We start from the raw sequence: 13,729 nt of genomic DNA on the forward strand, positions 1-13,729 counted from the left end.
TTTTTTAACCACTAAGTTGTATTACAGTATTACAAATATTTTATAAATATAATATTAGGAATATAGATTAAGTTTGCATCACTGAGGTCATTAGACTGTAAAATAAAGATAGACCTTAAGGTCAAGTGACCATTGGTTTACCCAGAACTATGTTGGCCAGCATCATTCTGGCAGAAATAGCCACTACGTTTTCTTCTCCAAAGTGGTCTTTTTAACAATACCTTCAAAGAACCAGATAGTGATTTAGTAAATAGAGAAAGGGTCATTTTTGGCCTACATAATTTCCTCTAATTAAATGAACATATCAGGCCAGCTGTTTGGTTAGCAAAATCTTGTATAAAGACACCTACCTTTGTGCTGAGGTCCAGTAAGGTCTCCTTATTGGGACAGATGCCCGAGCCTAACCCACCCAGGGCATAAGCAGAACGGATCATCACAGGGTAGCCAATGGTGTCCGCAGCCTTTAGGGCAGCCTCAATCTGCGTGGAAGAACAAAGGTGCAAAATTTCAAAAGCTAACCACAATAAGAAGAAAAGGATTCGAAAATATATTTTGCGCACGCATACACATAAAAAGTCAGAAAATTTAGGTAAATAGTTATTTAGAGGAGGTATGAAAATATTCTATTATTCTTTCATCTTCTAAAAATTGAGTGTTCATATACAGATATTAACCAAAATACTAGAATTTTAGTATGTGTGTGTATTCACTTTGTCTGGTAAATTTTATATTGATCCCTAAAAAATGAAATCACAGAAGCAAAAATAGCCATCACTCATTTGATAATGGAATACATATCAAGCTAACAAATTTTAATTTCAGTGTGAAAGTCTATTTTTTAATGAAACAAAGTTTTCTACTGGCGAGCTATCTTAGTAATACCACAATAAGCCATTAGGAATACCATATAGGAAGAAGATTTTCATTTTTCAAGTTGAATCTGAGGATAGTCTGGGAAGCTTAGAATATTTTTAACTTATAGAATACAACATATGGTGGCTATATTCTTCTTTCATAGAATATTACTATACTACCAATGGGAATGTAATTATACCTTTCCCATATGCCTGCTTCTCATCCTGGGGAAGCCAGGACATAATTATATCTGGCAACAGAAGAATAAGTATATGGCAAGAGCTTCCCAAAATGCTCGGCAGGCCTACTCTGGGATTACTCTTGATTGACAGCTGTGTAACATGAAAGATATTTGGCTGCATTCTTCAGTTACTCAACTGTAGTCATCCCAGTAGGGTCTGCCTGACTCCTAAGGATTTGCCTATTTCTACAATTGGGAAATTGCATTAAAACTGAAGTTAGCATCTCCATTTCACCAGGTTGATGCCTGAAATTGAAATTAAAGGCAGGGGCAAAGGAGGTATACAATGATTTGAGTCTTTCCTAGTGTCATGAGCCGCCCACCAATAGGCAGCATATACAAGGGGAAATGGGTAACAGGAAAGCAAACTAGTGGGTTGTTTGTTTGTTTGTTTGTTTGTTTATGCAAGGTCTCACTACATAGCTTGGACTTTGAAGTGATTCTCCTGTTTTTAGCCTCTCCAACGCTGGGATGACAGGCATGCACCACCACATCCAGATAGTTGCTGGCTCATTGTGACCCAGGATGGGGCCAGCAAGGCATGTGGTGCCAGGGATCGAACCCCAGCCCGTGCACTTGCCTAAGCAAGTGCTTAGTCCACTGAGCTATGTCACCAGTCCTGCAAACTAGTTTTTAAATATCTAGGTCACAGATTTCCAATGAGTCAAAAACATCTGTTCCATTCAGAACAATGTTTTAAATCCTATCTTATTAGAGCATTCACGTATGCAAGATATGTGACTAAATCCAGAAAAATGGCAAAAATTAACTTAATATTGCAAATTAGTGTGGTTCATGGGTTCAATTCAATAAATCTGAGGTTCAGTGACACTGCGACCTGTGATATACTGGCTCATATCTGGTCTTAGGTTTTAGGTTTCAGAAAATAAAGTATCAATACCTATTCCTGACATTTAAGCATTGAATGCTATCATTAACACACAGCATCCTAGATGTATTAACATATTTCTGGAACAAATTGCATGCAAGTGTAAAACTTTAAACTATTATTACTAAGCATAACCAAACATTCTCCCTACAGTGCAAGATGAATAGTGCCCTTGTTCCCCCAGAATGAGGATTCCTTACTGATTCCACTGCAAAACTAGGAGCAATCTTCTCATTAATCTCATTTAGTTTGTCTGAGAATAGCTGTCTGTCTTCTGTAGCCATAATGGATTCAACCGACGTGCCCAGAACTTTCACACCATATTCCTTGAGTACACCTCTCTTGAACAATTCCACTCCTGCAGAAAAACTAATATAATTAGTTCCTACAACACAAAAGTCTGTCTTCTTCAACAGATACCTGAACAGATTGTTTTTTAAACTTAAAATTAAATTCAAGAAACCAACAAAGTCCACTTGGAATAGAATTCCACTTGGAAAAAAAGATTGAGACAAAAATTCTGAAAATGATCTCACAAAACATATTTCTTGTGCCCCTAATGCTATCTGAACTTCAATTTTATTATCCTTACTAACATAAATCAGAGCCGTACACTGCACCTTAACATTTCAGCATATTCCCCTTACTTTAAAGGTTTATTTTCCATAATAAGATTCTATTTAAATTATTTGAGATACACTGGTATCTATCTGAATTACCAAAAGCACCAAAGTTATTTGTATTTCTCCTACATTGCCATATAACTTTGGGCATCTTTTATATTTAGCACACAAACTATATTCCCAGTAGTTCTCCTAGTTGCCTAAAGAGATTATCACTCATGACTTAGCTGCAAATGTCTGCAGCATTGTGGAGAATAGAGCAATGGACACAGGAGATCACTGAAGAAATGGTAAAGAGCAATGGACATTATCACAAAAATGCATGTGAAAGTCACAAAAATGTGTGCTGCAGGACCGATACAAAACCAATGTTAATTTTCACTTTAATGAAATAATGCGAATTTTCACTTTTAACTTATAGCAGCTCTCAGACATTCATTGATAAAAGAGGAAAATATTCTATGACAGAAGAGAAAAATGCCAGGAAACTGGTTTGGCTTCTCTGGAGCAATACAATGAAAGAATTCTTATCTCTTTGGTATTTGTGAAATAAACTAGTCACCAGATGAAGATTTTAGGGAGCTGTTTTGCTAATTGCTTCTACACACATTGGAAGACTGGAACACAATTATGGGGATTCACATAAAATGTGAGACACCTAAGTACAAGGGTCACAATTCTTCAACCAGCCTTCAAAGAACTCACCGCAGTTCAGAGCTGTCTGGCCACCCATGCCTAGAATCAAGCCGTCGGGCCGCTCTGCCTTGATGACCTCTGTCACAAACTGAGGCGTGATGGGGAGAAAGTAGACGCTGTCGGCCTGCTTCAAGCCCACCTCGTTGGTCTGAACTGAAGCAATATTTGGGTTCATCAGGACGGTTTTGACATTTTCTTCCTGAAATAAACCATGTAATAAAGTATTTGGATACAGGGGTCTAAGCACGGGAGTGGCTACAATCAAATGAAGGCTCACCAAGTAATCAGGCTTTTGGCTTATTCCATGGGTGGGCTTTAAAAATTAGTAAGAAAACAAGTGAATGGAAATACAATGAAGACAAGTATTTTCTCAAAGGAAAGAACAAATTTCTTTTAAGAAGAACTATCCAATGAACAAGGGGTGCCCAACGAAGATCATGCAGTCCCTGTCACTAAAGGCATCAAGCAAAGCTGGAGACCATGTCTAAGGATTTTTCTAGAGGTTTAGATAGTTCACCTTAAAAGAATATAATATTCCAAATGTTTTAAAATGCATAAAGATAAAATGGAACCAGAAACAACATCAAAAGCTTTCAGCCCTTCTATTATTTGTCAGAGAACAATGTGGAGTACACATTTCAAATGTAGGACAATGTGTTCCCTTCTTTCTAGAAGAACTATAAGCCTTTCACTAGTCTCCTTTCCTCTAAATATTTATGCCTTTTGTATTAGTTCAACAAGGAGCACTATGCAACAGCTTCTGCATATTATATAAAAAGAAACAACATGGTAAAAATAACTAAAATATAAGTTAGGGTTTACATTTTGAAACTATCTCTCAGGTACACACGTATTTACATGTGCCCTGCATACATAGGACGGCATTCATAGCCCTATGTCATTTCTACACACAGAGAGACCTTAAAAAGAATTCCTCACTTAGTCCACTAAGAATAATAATTTTATGAACCAGGATAAGAATGACTCGTAGCAAAATCATTCTTAGGAAATCTAGCTAGGTGGTTTCTGTTATTTTACAAATTAGTAACTCACTTTTAAATGTTTCTTACAAATCAATAAAATATTTAAATTGAAGCATAGAAATCATCCATTCAAAGCCTTCTATATCCACGGAGGAGTAGCTTAATAAAAATGAAATACATTGTATGCTATTTTGCATTCAAGTAGTCCCCCAATGAATATCATAAACTTTTTATTAACTTAGTTGCTTTTTATGTTGACTATGAAAGTTTCACCTTTTAGATGAAGAAATTGAGAATCAGAAGGTCCAAGAGTTTGATAAAGGTCAAATAGCTGATAAATGGCAATATTAGGACTGTAAACCAACTGCAATTTTTCAAGCCTTGTGCTTAATCGTCAATGTGAGTCATCACTCAAGATTTTTTAAAAAATGGTTTAGAATGAAAATATTGTTATTCCTAGCAAAATGCTGAAAGGATACAGAAAAACATATCCATTTTGAACTTTTATTGGAATTTAAATAATTGAATCAAAATTGGAATCACATCATTATGTGAATTTGTAGCAAGTCTTACTACTAAAGAAAAGTACTAAGAAATTTAAATATATTGGACTTGGGAAGATAGCTCCATAGCTTAAACTCCTGCCTGGCAAGTGTAAGGTCCTGAGTTTGAACTCCAGTACCAAAATATAAAATAAAATAAATGTATCTATATGTTTTTCTGAATGTGCTACACAACAAACATAACTTTTTATCAATTACACAGAAAGATCCCATGTATATCCATTTTTCTTTCCAGTAGAAGGAATTGGAGCCACAGCCTTCACATGGAGCTACATCCCCAAAAGTATTTTTATTTTTTATATTGAGATTATGTTTCACAAGGTAGCTAAATTCATCAGACTGGGCTTGAACTTGTGTTCCTGCAGCATTCTGGGATGACAGGCCTGAGTCACCATCCCAAGCAAACATGTGTCCATTTAAAACTTTAGCAGTTCATGCCATTTCAATTAAGTTTACATCATTTTTCTATTTTTACTAATTCTGATTCTAATACAAGCACCACATAATTTTAATTATGCTTTTAGTTTATAAATTAATCTTTATTAGGCTCTTAATGAATTATAATACAATAGCAAATAATTCATGTTCCTCAAGTAAAAATGATTATACACCATACAAATACAAACTATAAAATGTGAAATATTTGTAGAATTCCAAATAGCATAAAGATGCTATATCACTTCAAGGTATTTTAAATCCTGAACACACCTAGATTGGGTCCTAACCAACCTAAACCATTTGACACCTTCTAATTTGTATCTCATAAGAAATTCAGTCATCAGACAAGGAAGACATCACTTGGGGAATATGTCCAGAAAAGTACATGTGCATGCACAGCTGTGAACAAATGCAGAGCACGTGGAAAAAGAACACAAACAGGAGGACCAGTGAGGAAACGGAGGTTACGTTCTACTTCCTTTCTGTAGACATCTACTAGGGAAAATCTTTGACTACACAATACTTCTTTGAGAGAGAGAGAGAGAGAGAGAGAGAGAGAGAGAGAGAGAGAGAGGCATGATGGAGGAAGGGTTAGAGAGAGAGGAATTCAATCAGCTCCACCCTCCGGCTGACACCACCATGATGCTTTGAACCTACCAGGTCTCTGCTGAAAGCCTTTAAGGGCAAAGCCTGAGGCAAAGTCATCACTGGGCACTCACATTGCCTCTGAATGGTTTGATTAGCACCAAGATGCAGAATATTAAAAAATAATAATAATAAAAGCTCCAGAGAAGCCAACTTATTTCTTTAACAGAAAAACCTTCAACATGTAGCAGAATTCCTCTAAAGGTTTATTTTATGACAGGGTTGAAATCTCAAGACACATAAGAACCAGGGACTACATCCTGCGCTTCAAATTTCTTTTTTCACTTGAAACTCCAGCCAGCACATCCAGTTTTCTAAATCACTAATAAGGAATTGGGTCTTCTAGTGAAAGATAATATCTCCTGGTGTGCAAACAAAACCCACTGTTGCCTCGCTCTCTCAAACAGAGCTGCCCATTTCCACTGTACAAATGCATGGAGTGCCTTCAGAGCACGGCAATGACTCAAAGCTACCAAGATGCTCAAATTTCCTCTTTTACATGAAAGATAATGTATTTGAAAAGCATATCGCCTCAACAGGAATGAGCACTATCGATACATGTAGGCTTACTTTTTTTTCAGTATAAGCAGTCAATAACTTAAACAATTTTGGAGTCCAACCTAACCTCCTTAATTGGTACATGTACATATTTGAGAAAATGAAAACTTGTGTGATCAAATTTCTCTTCATAGAGATTTCTAAGGATAGTTAGGAAAATAATGCTAGTGACTTTGAAAAGAGGTATTGTCATAAATCTAAATTATAAAACACTAATTAAGGAGACTCATTAAGGAGCATATATCAATTCTAGTGCAGCCCATGTTCTCTCACCTTCATGGCTTTAACAGCTTGCGATCCCGAGTAATCGAATTCACCTGCCTGACCAATGGACAGCCCTCCTGATCCCAGGATGAGGACTTTGGAAACCTACAAACAACACAAAAAAGATGATGACTTTTATTATTAAATGATAGAATAAAGGCATTTTCAAGAGTGTAGAAGATAAGTTATATTGCCTGAGTTTGTGCAGTAATTTTAAATAGGATGGTTTTTAAAAGCATGTAATATGTGGGGGAAAATTTTAACAATTTAAACATCTCTGATTTCACTGCACTTTCTGAAGTGCATCAACGTGTTTTTAACACAAGTAAAAGAAATCTGAAAGATGTTTTACATCAATTTAAACATATGGTAGTATCAAGGATTATCTACACAAACATATGCATATATATCTTTGTGTATATGTACATAGTGTTGAAAATACACATACATCATTTTTTAATGTAACAATGGTTTTAGTATATGTGAATTTTATGAAGGAAATGGGTAGAAGTCTTTGCACATTAACATATACACAACCAAATGAGCATGAAGACGTTATGCTATATTTATATGTATTTGCCTTTTAGAGGTAAAAGTATACTACTCATTTAAGTTATTAAATAATATTGCTTCTAGTTGAAACAAAAACAATTCTACCAACAATAATGATTGCATAGTCTGAACTGCATCTCAGGTTATATAGGACTATGAAATTTGTAGTAGTATAGAATACATCAACTTATAAATTAAACATTATTAAGGGCCACCCAGATAGCTCAGTGGACTAAAGCACTTGCTTAGGCAGAATGCAGTTGGATCCCTGACATGCCATGCCGGCCCGGTCCCCGGGGTGCACTGAGATGGGGATTGAGACTAGGCATGGTAATCCCAGCACTTGGGAGGCTGAAAACAGGAGGATCACTATGAGTCCTATCTAAATAGTGAAATCCTGTAGACCCTGTAGACCCCGTCCTAAATACAAAAATAAATAAATTCATTAATTAGACATTATTCTTTATTAAATTCTGTTATTTCAAATATCCTAGACATCAATTTTAAAAGATATTATTTTACACATATATCACTATGATATGATGTTTTCAGATCCTCTGGGGAAATTCCCAGTAGAGGAATAGCTGGTTTAAATGGGATTTCCAGTCCAACTTTTCTAAGGAATCTCCATACTGATTTCCATAACGGTTGCACCAGTCTACATTCCCACCAGCAGTGGAGAAGGGTTCCTTTTTCCCCACAACCTCTCCAACATTTGTTGTTGGGTGATTTCTTTAAATTTTCTGATCAAGGAGATTATGGGGCCAAAGAGGAAAGTGATCGATGATGTAGAATGTGCCTAAGGAGAGTCACATGGAGAGAAAACATTCTCTCAGGCTTTCACAGAGAGCAGATTGGCCAAGCAATGGCTGTGACTCATCCACATGGCTGACACTGACAAACAATCTCAGGTACAGGATCTCAGGATAAATCCTGAGGAGATTTCACTGAACTTATCAGACCCAACTCTTGTTGCATAAGTCCTGCTTTACCTTGATCTTAACCACCCAGCAGAAAAGTATAAAAATGAAATACAAGAAGTAAAGCTATGCTGTATGTTGAGCTGTAGGGGACTCAGGTCAACAATCTCTGACATTGCCAGTCAAGCGGAAGACCCAATACTATTATGGACTACTGGACTCTTTTAGATTATTTTGCTGAGTTTACACACCTACAATATTCAAATAACGGAACTTAACAAAAATGGGTATACAGATGAATATCAATTTTGTATTGGTGTATTCAAAGTGGTTAGGATAGATATATAGTTACATTCTCTTAATGAATAGAGTGAGTTGTTCTAATGGTGTTTGTAGATAGGATATCATGTCCGCATCTTGTACAGCAATTAACCACTGGGAGGAATGTATGCAATCTGTTAATTATTGAAATTGTCCTACCAATTTGATTTGAAACTGTCTCATTGCTATTTGTTTATCAATAAAATTATGGAAAAAATTTAAAAATATTTAAATGACAAAGGAATATCTTTCTCTGACAAAACTAAACAAAAAAGGGGATACAAATGAATTACTATTTTGTTTCAGTATATTCAAAATAGGAGAGAAATACAGCCACATTCTCTTAATTCAATGAATGAAAAGATTTGATCTAGTAGTGTCTGTGGAGATGCATGTCTGCATCTTGTACAATGAATAACCACTAAGACAACAATATACAATGTATTAATTATTGAAACTGTGCTAGTAATTGGTTCTGAAACTGTCTCACTGCTATTTGTTTCTCAATAAAATTATTTTTTAAAAAGGAAAAAAAATAAAAGATATTATTTTAATTGAGAACATATGAACTTCAAACAATATCTTCTCATTGTTTAGAATAAACGAAATACAGTAACTAGTTGTGAAATGACAAATAAATACAATGTTTCCAGTCTTCTCTCATAAATGCCCATGATTCATATCATTCACTTAAAAATCAGCACATGACAAAGATGATTCAAAAGCATACACTAAAACAAGCTCACATATACCAACCTCAACTCTAGATGCAACCAGCGCTGGCTTCGGGAGAACAGATGTAATGGTGGTGCCTTTTCCTTTCTTTATCAGTGAAAAGAAGGAATCAAAGAGATACTAGAAAAGAAACATAACCAACCGGTTAGAAGCTTGCAGTAATATATAGACTCAGTAGTATATAGACTACTAGTAAAATTGGAACTTCAGGTAAGTAACAACTATATATTTTCTAGTATATGTTACCAAGACATTATGTTAGTAGATGTTTTCCAGTGCAATAGTGTGGGGATCTGTTTTTGGTCTTAGTTTAAATCTTTTGATTTTGGTTTCTGTCAGTAACTAAATATCCATTATCATAAAAGGTAGATCAAGTAAACACTTGTAACTGTTCCCTTCAAGCCTTATAAAGAGGATAATTTCAGCAGAAAATAAAGATTTCATATGCCTTCTGTGAAAATCAAGTTTTGAACGTTGTAACTGTGTATCATTTTCTTCTAAATCAAATTACAGTTAGACCAAAGGAATGAAACTGTATAACTTTGTAACCTAAAATTATAAATACTGTTTTTTAAATTTTCTGCAAGCTCTAAAAAGGTAATCTCTAAAGATCAGTCTTGAACTTTACCAATGAGGTCTTTTCTGTTTTTTCAGTAGACATGATAAATTGCAATAGAGGTATTCATTTTGCAATTATTTGGCAGGACATAAAAGAGGATTAAGTCATAGCACATTTGATTACATAGCCTAATCTGAGTACTAATATGGCTAATGATTTAAATTTTAAATTACAAAAATACTTAGCATGTGTTAGGTGAAATAAAACTAAATTTTCTTTCATGCACACTTCATAAATAGACAATATATAGTATTGGCTATTTGGCTATTAAGAACTAATGTTTCTTAGTAATAGTAAAATAAAAACTAAATATAAATATCTAAAAAAAGGTAATTTAAGGGCTGAGGAGATAGCTCAATAGAATAAGCTCCTGCCTGACGAGTACAGGGTCCTGAGTTCAATCTCTAGTGCTGCCAAAAAATAAAAATAAAAAATAAATAAATAAAAAGGAAATTAGACTTGAAAGAGCAAATTTATGGAAGGATAATTCTTATTTGTCTCTTCTTCCTAGCAGGATGTCTTTTCTGAGAGTACCTATTATTGCTATAGCTTGTATCCAAATGTCCTCTCAAAGCCCCACACAGACCTACATGAGGCTTTCTCAGAGGTGACGGATCTAGAGTGTGTGATGCTGGATTAGGGGTGCATGATTACTAAATCAGCCCACTGATTGGCCTGGCACCACCCTAATCCCCAGCAGCCTAGATAGAGTATGAAAGAGATACACCTACGCTGTTAAGTCCTCTTGTTACTTAACTACCTTCTGCCCATCCTGAATAGTTCTCCTGGGTAAAGCCACCCTGCCAATGGTGGACTGAAACCTCTACAGACTGTGAGCCATATAAACCTTTCCTCCCTTCACTTTGGGCATCAGATATTTTGTCTCAGCAATGAGAAACTATCAACACTACCCGGGGAGGTCCCTAGGAAAGACACAACACACTTCCGACATTTTTCCAGGTCACTCTGTGAGCTTTTATTTTGAAAAAATATGCTTCACCATTAAACCAGAAGTGTGAATTTAACTCTAAAATATTTAGATTAGGAACAAAACTCTTGGAAGTGTTCCTTTTGGTTCTTTTCCTAAACCATCGAGAGGTCATGAATTGCTGGCAGCCCTCGCCCTCCCCTCCCCTGCCCCTCCTCTTTCTCCCGCTGTTTATTCTCCCTTAGTGGCTACACAACCGGTTGCCATAGGGATTTTTTTGAAATCACAGATGGGGGATTAAAATTTCATTTCGGTTATGAGAAGGAGAGAGCAAGAGGGAATTCATTTGCATAGAACAACCACTGTAAATTTCAAGACTAAACATATTAGAATGATAATGGGTTTCAATAAAAATAGCATCATAGCATTTCTTCAGATTTCTTAAGGGTTTTCCCTCTTTTAAAAAAAGATTGCAATTTACTCCATGATGTTCGTGAGGAAATTTTCATACAGAATGTGGGTTACCAAAGCACTTTCTTCAAGCATCTTCTGTACCAAGATTACCTGCAATGATTATTTTCATTGCTTGAGTTTTCACAGAAATACATTTTGAGGGCCTCGGCTTTCTGACATACCTCAGTGTCTGTGGGCCCTGGGCTGACCTCTGGGTGGAACTGCACAGCGAAGAAGGGCTTGCTCTCGTGCATAATCCCCTGCAGGGATAGAAACAGAAAGAAATTCCTCCTGTCACATCAAATATCAGCTGTGGCCATGCCTTAGTACATTAATGATGAAGTTCATTTTTTTAAAAAACTGAGTTAAATGTTTAATAATATTCTGAACACCAACAATAGTATTAAAAAATATAATGAGCTGGCGAGATAGCTCAATGGCAAAATTGCCTGCCTGGCAAGTGCAAGCTCCTGAGTTTGATCCCCAGTACCCAAAAAAAGGAATATGATTGGAGATTCTAGGAACTAACATATCAGAAATTTGGGTAAGAAATTTTAAGTAAGAGTCTTGGGAAGTGAACTAATGAAGACTAATATAAATGTGGATCCCTATGACAACATCAATGACAAAAGTGCTCCATAGTTTTGGGGGCCCCTGTGAGCTCTGTTTTACATAAATCTCAACTCTACTATTGCCATCTCCTAAATTATTTCTCCATGTGTCTTTGCAAGAGCTGTTCATTGTAGAGTCCCAGAAATGGACCTAAACCGATCTGCACTGACAGCCTTTAACAGTGACTGTATAAGGTGACAGCGAATCATAGTGAGTCAACCGAGGAAAAAATAAGAAAACTTATTTTTTTGAAGAGTGGAGGACTGTGGGAAATAGCATATAAAGTTCTCCCATACCCACACACCCAAAACTTCTACACAAACAGAAACTAAGTGTGTCTCAGGGAGTATGAAAAGCCCTGAATTTCTCACTGCCACCTGAACAGATGTACAGACGGCTCTCACCTCATTTGTTTGATCGTTGACATTCACAAAAAGAGGCTTCCAGCCAGCAGGGAGGGTGTTGTCCAGAGCATAGCCATGATTCTGAGCAGTAATGAAAGCCTGTCTGTTTGTGATATTTAAAACAGGCTGATTCTGCCCTCTGCAGAGAAGAGGAAAAATAGAGAAAAGAGGAAAGAAGAGACATGCATTAGTTACAAAGTGGTGAACAAGAAAAGCCTCTCAAAATTCAAAAGTTTCAGTTGCTTAGCAAAAATCCCTTTGTGAGAAAAGTCACAGATTGTTAATCCCAATAATTTCAGCAACAAAAATCAATTCAAGAAGCTTTGTCGTGTGTTAAATATCAGGTCTATTAAATTCCTATAATCGGTTTTAAAAAAGCACTCATAACTAAAAGAGTTTCTCTCTAGCATAACAGAAACAGACAAATAGAAGGGACTTATTTTAAGTAATTTTAAAGCCAGAGGAGAATTCTTGGGAGAAAATAGACAACTATGCAGACTTGAATTATTTTGAATTATGATTTATGTGGGGGAGGGTGGGTTGTGAGGAGTACCTGGCATTGAAGAAATTAACATCATCTGAGGCAAAGCAGTGAAACGAAGTGGATCTGCGCATTTCTCAGTTCTTAAGTGAACTAGCATCTTGAAGTGTTATTGATTCCCTGAAATCAAGCTTCAAATCAGAAGCATTTCCCTTGCTGTACTGTTTGATTGAGTATTATAACCCCAATTTATGCCAGGGAAAGGAAAATAACCTTAAACTATAGCAAAGTTATTGTTAGAGAGGCTGCCTTTCAGAAATGTAATAAAAGTAGTCAGACAAGTGGGAACTATGGAACAAGTCAGTTATCCACATAACCTGAAGAAATGGCATATAAATTTTCTAAGTCTTTTGTGTTTGGCATTTGTATTTTAGAGCTAGTTGACCAAAAACAAGGGTAATGTCCTTACCTGTTGGGCATGGGCATCTTGTAGGATTTGGCACCAGCAGCTAATCCTGTTATTAGATTTCCTGTACTAATCCCAAACAACGGCTCTTTGCGATCACTCTCCAAGACCTAAATCAGAGAAGATGCCTATTATCCTAGCAAACAGTTCCAAAATATTTCACTTCCCACTGAAATAATAAAAAGGAAGCTGTTTTTGCTTTCTTAATTAATAAGATAAAAAGAAATAACAACTCAGTTAAAAGTTAGAATCTGGGAGACGTGATTGATGAATTCATCACATTAAAATTCAATTAGGAACAGCCTAAGTTGTGTGGTAATAACAATAAGCTTGTCTTCTGGATGGTTAACAACCTAAGTTTGCAGACCAAAGTTAGATGAAAAGGAGGGCTGCAAGGAAAGCCAACATTTTGGCCCTAGCCTTCCATGGTCAATTAAGACTCAGGACATATGAGAACTTGTACTGTAACGTCATGTAACTCGG

At 36.0% G+C, this 13,729-nt stretch overlaps 1 protein-coding gene across 1 annotated transcript in view; it reads right to left on the reverse strand.

Moving 5' to 3' along the window:
• Cps1 (carbamoyl-phosphate synthase 1) overlaps positions 1 to 13,729 on the reverse strand; it is a 105,825-nt gene that overhangs the window by 77,419 nt on the left and 14,677 nt on the right. The window contains exons 2-9 of the mRNA XM_023710045.1: positions 13,250 to 13,356; positions 12,300 to 12,438; positions 11,466 to 11,543; positions 9,305 to 9,403; positions 6,765 to 6,860; positions 3,314 to 3,503; positions 2,186 to 2,343; positions 351 to 479 (exon numbers count right to left, since the gene is read on the reverse strand). Of these exons, the coding sequence (XP_023565813.1) occupies positions 351 to 479; positions 2,186 to 2,343; positions 3,314 to 3,503; positions 6,765 to 6,860; positions 9,305 to 9,403; positions 11,466 to 11,543; positions 12,300 to 12,438; positions 13,250 to 13,356 (996 nt within the window). The remainder of the gene's footprint in view (positions 1 to 350; positions 480 to 2,185; positions 2,344 to 3,313; positions 3,504 to 6,764; positions 6,861 to 9,304; positions 9,404 to 11,465; positions 11,544 to 12,299; positions 12,439 to 13,249; positions 13,357 to 13,729) is intronic.

Source organism: Octodon degus, unplaced genomic scaffold (assembly GCF_000260255.1).
Source record: "Octodon degus isolate 3935 unplaced genomic scaffold, OctDeg1.0 scaffold00016, whole genome shotgun sequence".
Classification (NCBI taxonomy): Eukaryota; Metazoa; Chordata; class Mammalia; order Rodentia; family Octodontidae; genus Octodon; species Octodon degus.